The sequence below is a fragment of the Macrotis lagotis genome, chromosome 3, assembly GCF_037893015.1.
Source record: "Macrotis lagotis isolate mMagLag1 chromosome 3, bilby.v1.9.chrom.fasta, whole genome shotgun sequence".
Classification (NCBI taxonomy): domain Eukaryota; kingdom Metazoa; phylum Chordata; class Mammalia; order Peramelemorphia; family Peramelidae; genus Macrotis; species Macrotis lagotis.
Window position 1 is genome coordinate 300,572,305 of NC_133660.1, and position 9,523 is coordinate 300,581,827.

General features: G+C 32.3%; 1 protein-coding gene across 1 annotated transcript; it reads left to right on the plus strand.

Moving 5' to 3' along the window:
- The first annotated feature begins 4,229 nt into the window (after positions 1 to 4,229).
- LOC141516971 (olfactory receptor 4P4-like) lies at positions 4,230 to 5,159 on the plus strand. Its single transcript, XM_074227920.1, has one exon. The coding sequence runs from the start codon at positions 4,230 to 4,232 to the stop codon at positions 5,157 to 5,159; it is 930 nt and encodes a 309-aa protein (XP_074084021.1).
- The last annotated feature ends 4,364 nt before the right edge of the window (positions 5,160 to 9,523 follow it).

The following is a 9,523-nucleotide window of genomic DNA, read 5'->3' on the forward strand; positions in this document are numbered from 1 at the left end:
AAGCCATTTGCATCAAGTCACTAGATCTATCAATGATAATAGAGAAAGGATTAGGGCAGCTAGGAGGTGCAGTGGATAGAATAGGAGAACCTAGAATAGGAGGACAGGAGTTCAAATTCAGTATCAGATACTTACTAGTGGTGTGACCTAGGGAAAGTCACCTAACCTAACTGCCTCACATCCAAGGACATGTCCAGTCATCTGGATTCATATCTGGCCATTGCACCCAGATTGTTCCTGAGATTGAAGTGAGACTGGAGACATAGCCTAGCCCCTCCTCACTCAAATAAAATTGAGGTTTTTATCATGGCATCACCTACTTCATGATACGATCATTGAGAACGAAGAATACACATCTTGAAAAGGAAAGGCTACCAAATGACTAATTGCCAATAAAGAAACGAAAATTGTTAAAAAATATTCTTGGAAAGATAGGAGCATTGTCAAGCAAAAGTAGATTTGAATGCTTGATAGGCAGGAAAAAGACAGTTATGTCTTCTGTGTGTGTGTGTGTGTGTGTATTTATGTTTATGTTTATGTGTATGTGTGTGTGTGTATTTGTGATAAAGAGAGACTTAGAAACCGACAAAAAAAGGACAGAGAGAAGAGTTGGTGAGAAATTTAGAGGAATCAGAATGAGGAGAAAGAATTAAAATGAAAGAAGGCAGTCGGGGGAAGGAAGTAAATTGAGAATATGCAGAACAGGAAGATAATAAAGTTTAGAGATTCTCATGAGAACAACTGAATGATTTCCTAGATGTCATTTGTAATTTTGGAATTTGCTATTAAAGGCATCAATTTTGTGTAGTTTCAGTATTGAGTCAACACTTGTCATTTAGCAGACACAATGCTATTCAGGTGTTATGACATATGACATGGGAAGTAAACAGAATGGACTTAAAGATAAAGTACAACTTCTACTTCCTGGTATGTGCATTAATGAAGCAGCTAATCATCATTGAAAAGTTAAAGACTAAAGTGATTTCCTTAAGCAAAAAAAGTTCTTTGTGTTTCATAATCAGCTATATGTTGGACTTCAGTAAAAATCCTCTGGGAGCCCATCTTGCTGGACTAAAATTTTCCTTTACATTAAGGTAATACTCACTGAGTCCTCCCTAGATAGTTTTTTTTTTCCTGAAAGATATATAGAGGAGACAGAGGCTCAGAATGACTGATTGATATTTTCCCCTACTTTAGTCAAGATGGACAGAGATTGTCTATAGAACACATGCCCTACATTGCAACCTGGAGAAGTATTATCACCATGAAGAACATAACTTCTTTCCTGTGGGGGAATAAGCTTTTGGCAGAGGCGAATCGATATTTGTCATTCTCAGGTATCAAACAAATTTTTCAAGTGCTATTTTTAGGTATATGTAATATAACATAATTTAAGTTGCTATCCATATGATTTGTTTTCCATGTGTTTATTTTCATTGCTTTGAGCCCTGAATTTTCCCTTGTATAGGAGTGTTTTTGTGCTGAATAAACTCTGAATTTCAGAAAATAGTTATTCCCTTAAAAATAAAGCTAATTGCATAAAAGACAATTCAGAGATTCACAAAGATGCATATTTTCCCATCCAGTTACAAGGAAAACCTGAAATCTATCCTTGGTCCTCAGGATAATATCTCCTTCCTTTATGTAGCCTCATTTGGCTAATACCAGAAATCTCTAATTTTTTGTGTTTGTATATATTCATATACATTCACTCTGATATCTTATTCATATGTTAAGCAATCAAATCTCTTTTATAGCGTTTGGAGAGGACTATGCCAGCTCCAAAATAGGACTTCTATATTAATTGGACCCTTCAGTAAAGTCTCTTACCATTCATTCCCTGTACTTTTGAACACCTTAAAAATATTTTCCACTATTTCCTATACTTATTGCTTGTCCTTGAACTTTTCTTCAGCTGGCTCACCTCATTCCTAGGAACAATGGTGAATATAAAAAAATATATAGTTAATTGGGTTGACATGTGTAAAGTGCTATCTAAAGCTTTTATTCATGATAGAAATGTAATTTTTTAAATGAAGACTTACTTGTCTCTAATACATTTTTGAGTTACAAAAGGAGATATTTAGGTGATTATTTTTCAGTTAGCCTCATGGATTCTTAGAGTGGCATATTTGTTCAATGTATTTCAAAGTTCATTGTTATGTGTTTTCTGGTCTAACTTCCTTATTTTTCTAAATTATCAATTCATATTTTTAAAATTCATTTTTTAATTTTGAAAAAGAAAATAAAATCTGTAATGTGCACAAAGATATAATGAAACTACTATAATATATGAAAATAACTTTCATTTCCAAGTAACCTTATATAATAAATTGTATTCTAAATTTCAGCAGTTGCATATGATGTGTCAGGTATGTCTTATGATTGCCATGTGTATGGGTAAAGTGAGGAGCAGTGAGATCATATTCATCTAAAGTCAAACTCCAAGTTGTAGAAGAGCATATGTGAGATATCTTATTACATCCTTTACCCACTCAAACAACTTTCTATTTTTCTCTTTGCAAGCATTGACAGTAGAAAGAAAAATAGACTTATCCTAATGGGTTTGCAAAAATTATCTACAGTTTTAATGAGGCTTTTTCTTTGTTACTTTCAAAACACCTAAGTATGTAAATTCAGAAAGTCAATTATTCAAGCTTTACTCCATTTTTATTTACTTCTGAGAGATTTAATCTCTTAAGAAGAAATAATGTGAGGCGGCTAGGTGCCGCAGTGGATAAAGCACCAGCATTGGAGTAAGGAGTACCTGGGTTCAAATCCGGTCTCAGACACTTAGTAATTACCTAGCTGTGTGGCCTTGGACAAGCAACTTAATCCCATTTGCTTTGCAAAAACTTAAAAAAAAAGAATGCTATATTACATGTCATTTGCACGTATTTGTGAGAGAAAAAAAGAAAAAAATGTTACTAGTTCTTTAAAATTGTTTCATTTCTTTTTTCTTCCTGCTTTACTTCCTTCTCCTTTCCTCCTTCCTTTCTTTGCTCCTTCTTTTCTTTCTTCCTTCCTTTATCTTCCTTTCCTTCCCTCCTCCCTTCTTCCTCCCTCCCTTCCTTCTTTTTTCTTTCCCTCTTTGTTTGTTTCTTCCTTTGTTTCTTTGTTTTATTATCTCTCTCTCTCTCTCTCTCTCTCTCTCTCTCTCTCTCTCTCTCTCTCTCTCTCTCTCTCTCCTTTCTTTCTCTGACTTCAGAGTCCCAGATCTAGCAGAAAAAAGGAAACAATTTTGAAATACTTTGATGGTAAAATAAAACATGAGACATGCCTTTGAATATCCTTAGGTTTTATTCTCTAGACTGCCCTTTACTGAAAGGAAAAAAAAAATTCTTATTACTTAGTGACAAGAGTACTTTTTAGACCATTTCTAGATAATATATTTTTCCATTTTTATTCAGTCAGAAATTATAATATTTTTATGAGAAAGTGTATCGTGTGTGTGTGTTTGTGTGTGTGTGTGTGTGTGTGTGTGTGTGTGTGTGTGTGTGTGTGTGTGTTCTAATTTGGTTGTTGTTTGGGGTATCAAAAGCCAAGAATGATTTAATTTAATTTAATCTAATGTTTCACCTAGGTATTCTGGATGGAAAAATGGCCTGAAAAAACTAATGGATTTGCTATTGGCTTTTGATATTTCCCTTTAAATGTATTTATCCTCAGTTTACTGAGGAATTTTGAAGTATTAACATTTGTATTTAATGTTTAAATTTAAAATTTTTAGCCCATGTAAGAAAGATTCATGTTTCATTAAAAGAGTAATAGATACACATAAATTATTATTTAATTTTAATTTTTAATAAAATCCATAAAAATTTATATGTTGCAATGAACTTTTCATGCTATCCAGAAGGAAGAAAAGGGCCCTATTAATGTCAAAAAGCAAGGTGGATCTTCCTAGGCTACTGTAATCTCTTTACAAATAATGTTATGTTTTTTGGAACCAAAAGCATTTTATTGACCAAGAATGAACTGTTGGGTGGATTATGAATATTCAAAACTTTTTGAGGGGGTGGATAATACTAAGGGAATCTTTAATCCTTTATTTAAAAATGTTGTAAAGTGAGGTCAGGTTGCAGAACATAGTGTGATTTGCAGTACTAATATGATATTTGATTTTACGTTCACCAAAAATATGAATTTGATATTAAATAGCTATTATCATGTCCTTTATATTTTCAGGTTAATTAAAGTTCTGGATAGGCAGTTCTTACTTTCAGTCCATGGAAAATCATAACAATGTCACTGAATTTATACTCTTGGGACTTTTCCTGGAGGAAGAAATTAAGATATTCTGCTTTGCCTTTTTCACAGCCTGTTACTTAGCTATCTTATTAGGGAACATCATTGTCTTCATCACCATATTCTATAGTCATCTGATCCAGCAACCAATGTATTATTTTCTTTGTCACTTGTCTTTCATTGATACCTGCTTCACTTCCACCACAGCTCCCAGACTGATTAGTGACATAATTGCTTCAAGCAAGACTATCTCTTACAATGGCTGCATGACTCAGCTCTTTACTTTTCATATATTGGGAGGTGTGGAGATTTTCCTCTTGGTGTTAATGGCCTTTGATCGCTATGTCGCCATCTGTAAACCCTTACACTACCTGATAATTGTCAACAGGCAGAGATGTAATATGTTGATCATGCTTATCTGGTTGGTGGCATTTTGGCATTCTATTGCCCAGCTATTCTTGATCCTCAAGTTACCTTTTTGTGGGCCTAATGTAATAGATCACTTTATGTGTGATTCAAAACCCCTCTTAAAGCTCGCCTGCACAGACACACATGTAGCTAGTATTTTAGTCATTGCCAACACTGGAATGGTTGTCTTGTCAACTTTTCTTGCTTTGGTGACATCTTATGTCATCATATTATATCATCTCAGGAATCATTCAGCTGAAGGTCGGCGGAAAGCCCTTTCCACCTGTGGTTCCCATGTCATGGTTGTTCTTCTGTTTTTTATACCCTGTGTCTCCACCTATATCCCACCACCCAATTCAAAAGATAATGACAAAGAATTCTCAGTATTTTACACTGTGATTGCGCCTATGCTGAACCCTCTCATCTACACACTTAGAAATGCAGAAATGAAGAATGCCATGAGAAAGGTATGGTGCAAAAAATTGGCTTTGTTGTTACAATAAATTAGATGATTTTAAATGTCTGCTTTTTTTTCTTTTACAATCATACAGTTAAGAAATAAATATTTGCCCCATGAAATTTTCAGGAAACAACTATCCCTGACTAACATGCTCTTGAATACCAAGAAATGCTAAACTTCTTGACTTCTTCAGGGTTCTTCTGAAAGTTTAATGAGATTTTACCTTTCTACTTTTTCTGAAGGAATTTCTAGTCAAATTGATTATTTTCAATTTTATGTTGGTTTTGCATTTGTACTCTAGTTCTATTTAAACATTAAGAATTAGATTGTATTTATATAGATGTATAAAATTAAATGCATAAGCATAAGTTAATTTATTATTAACACTTATTTCTCTGGAAAGAAGAAGGGAAATAGTCCCATAGATTAATTTACTAATTATATAGCACAATCCTAGTTTCAAATTCAATCTCTCTCATGGACTAAAGTGCCAGTCAGCCCAGCTTCTCAGTTTACTCTCCTGGACTGACTCAATTCAATATTCTGCCTGAAATGTTGTTTCAAATGTCATTTTGGCTAAAATATCCAAGTCCAGCAGAGTTTACTTCCTGAATCTACAAAGTGAGAAGGTCAAATGATAAAGAATATGACATCCATTGCTCAGGGCCACAAGGTGAAAGTAAGAGCAGGAGAAAGAAGACCTTGAAACAATGGATTCTTCAGTTCATCATGCTCATGCTGAATATTATCCTTCATACTCTCTGAAACATACACTAGTAAAAGAGCATGATTTTCCCAATCTTCTTTATCATATGTTACCTGTTTTAAGTTTTAGGCTACAATCTGTTCTAATTTTTCAGCCTCACAATGGGAATAACTCCTACTTATGTGAAATAGGAATCAAGCAAAGCAGGAGTTTCCATATTAGACTTTATAAGCATGTTATTGATTAGTTTTCATTACATGTTATAAACCCATGCAGTTCTCAAGAAAAAATAGCTATCCTGGTTGAAATAGCTTGTCCCCTGTAGTACCTACATAATACTTGCACAGAATTTGCATTTAATAAATATGAATAGGTCAGCACTGAAAGGGATTGGCAAGTAGCCTTTTTTTCTCATTTTGCCAACTCATTTACTCAAATCTTTACTTTGCAAAGGTCAGTAATGACTAGGGACCAGATTAATCCAAGCTAAAACTTGGGAATCATCAATTTTCCTTTCTTACTCTTTAGCATCTCCCCTCTAATATCAGTTCCTCTTATTTAAGGCAGGGGATTTAGACCTAAAAACTACCCAGGGCCGAGACATGGAATGTCATTTTTGAGCAAGTGTAAGGAGACCAGAGTCACTGGAAAGAAAAGTTACAGTGAGATTTAAGAAGACTAGAAAGACAGGGACAGTTAGGAAGGAAATAAAGAAGAAAGAAAGGAACAAATTGGATAGGTCATGTAGTTTATCTAATGCCTTTCTTTAAATAGTTCAATAGGTTGAAAGAATATATTTTTATGTATACATTCATATAGATGTGTGTATCTGTATGTTCATGTGTGTATTTAAGAATAAGTATATGTGTACATGAATGCATTTATATTATTAAATGATATATGCTTCATATATTGCACACAGACACAATAGGATCAAATTGGACTACTTTCATGCATACATATCTCAATAATATGTGTACATATACCTTGATTATAAATATGAATGTACATATATGAATGTGTTCATAGGCTCATGAAAAGCAAATTGACTGAGTAAGGAAGGCAATACATTCAAAAAAATGGATTCAGGAAGACTTAAAAGTCTTAATGACTTTAAAGTTAATGGAGAATCAGGTAAGATATATTAGAAAATATTGAATTTTTGTAATCTAATGAAGTAACCTACCATGCATTTTTAGAGCTATTGATTAAAATTATTCAAGAATCATACTTACTTAAAGTGCTGTGATAGACTCAAAAGTCAGAGGGGAAAACAATTTTCAGAGTGGTCAATGTGAACTTTTTTTGCTTTGCTATGTAAAATATGTAACTTCCTCTTTTTCATTTATATCTTTTCCCTTCCCCTTTTCTCCTTGCTTTCTTCCTGCTTTCCCTCCTGCCGTCTTTCCTGCTTTTGATAAATGCTTCTCAAGCAGGAGTAATGTAATTCTTATAGTATTTCTTAGAAATCATCAATTTTATCAACAAAATGAAGTGAGTAGAAATAGAACAATTAATATTAAGACCACAGTATAAAATCATACAAGTTTGAATGATATAAAAACTCTGATGAATGGAATAAAATTCATGTTTACTGAGGAAATGTGATATATGCTACCCCCTTCTGTTAAAAAAATGATCTAAAGATAAATAATGAGAACTATATTGAACATGACCATTGGAGGATTTCTTTTTCCTTGACCATAAATATTTTAACCAATTATTTGTTTTTCATTTTTCTTTCCTTTTCATTGTCAATAGGAGAGACATCAAAGTGAGAGAGAAATTCTTGCTATTTAAAGGAAATGTATACATACAAATATGTATATATTTACATTATATATATATATATATATGAAAAAGACAAATAAAAATGAGTCCATAAGGAAACTCTCAAAATGATTTTCAACAATTGTCCCTCCAAGATGTGAAACTATATGTTGAGCTGCATATTTAAAAGACTTCTGCTCAATAACCAAGAAAGTACAATTCCAATTTTTCACTACAGAGACTAAGAACATTAAAAGCTGAAATCAATATTGAAACCATATGTCATTAATATTTCTAATATTCATGAAATGGAAAAGGCTTTCATAATTTTATTGGATAATGGATGTTCTCATCAATATTATGCTGTGCTTCAGTGACATATTTGGGATTTGTTTCCCAAACTTCCCATCTCTGATTTTCCTTTTTTTTGTGCAATGTCTAATTTATTCTTTTTTAACAAAATTACTTTGCTTGCCCGCTATTTATTTTGTTTCACATTATCTTGCTTGGCAAACAGAGAAGGAGAGGGAAAACCATCCACAGAAATCCTATCACCTCTACTATTTCTAATCTGGAAGAATTAGGGAATAAAAAAGATTAGGATACCAAAGGAAGAAGGCATGTCTTTTTAACTACATTTGTATCTCTTCTCAACTGCCAAGGCTGATTCTGCACACTCTTGGCTACAGATTTTGATAGTTTGTTCTGAAAGGACACTTTCTCTTTTTTAACACTTCGGGAATTCAAAATCTAAATAATATATAAACAGAATCAACAAAAACTTTAATACTATACATGTTGATAAAGAATTTTGAACTACATTGGTTTATTTCCATAATTCAATTTTGCATATATTATAATATTCAATTATTCCATATACCATGTAAATTCCACAATTATTCCATCCTTTACAATTTATAAAATCATAATCTGAATTCTTAAAATTTAAAAAAATGAATATTCCAGATCTGAAAATGACAAAATCTTGATACCTTATTTTCTGTTTTACCTTCTCCTTAAATTTTATCACATTTTAAATTGATATTATATATATATATATATATATATTTTCTATAAATAATTTGATGTATGATGCTACAATGATAAATAAGATTTTTAAATCTTAATGGGATATAATTTTTTCCAAAATGATTTATACTGTATAAAAAGGGAATTTGAGAAACCTGGTAAAAACCTAAAGCACTGATTCAAATTCATGGAACAAACAAGAGTATTTGAAAAGTTGGTATCAATGAGAATAGATAAAGACATGAAAAATTTCGAAGCAAGTGTCATCGTATTTTAGTGAAACAACTTTTCTCTATGAAAAATTGCAGACAAAAGATCAACAAAACACCAATAATAACCAAAAATGCAATACCATCTATAGTACTGAAATTAATATTTTGACACATTAATTAAATAGTAATTTATCATTTGTCATTATTCTGATTTCTGTTAAAATCCTACTGAAGAAATGGTTAGGTATTTTCTGATGGGTGTAATTGACTCCTAACTTCCCAAATACATATCAATTATCTAGGTTCCATGTCAATTCAAATAGATGCAACTTATGTCATGAAGTATACATTTCTCTCAATAATACAGAAGAATTATTTTCAATTAGCATGAATTAATTTCTCTTTGCCAAGCCATTTTCCCATTAGCTAAATATCTTAACCACTTTTTCCAAGGAACTATTGGGCCCTGATTTTTAGATTTCTTCTTGTATGAGAAAATATCCCATTTAGCTACATACTTCAGACACTATTTCCTACCCAGAAAAAAAGAAGTTTAATCATTCTCTAATGGTAGAGTTGGAGGGTTCTTTGAAGTGAACTAACATGACTAGATGTATATTTGTTTGAACTGTGTTTTGATTTTACTTAATCACACTGTTTCTGTTGCTGGTCCTCTCTGTTCTTCGTTGT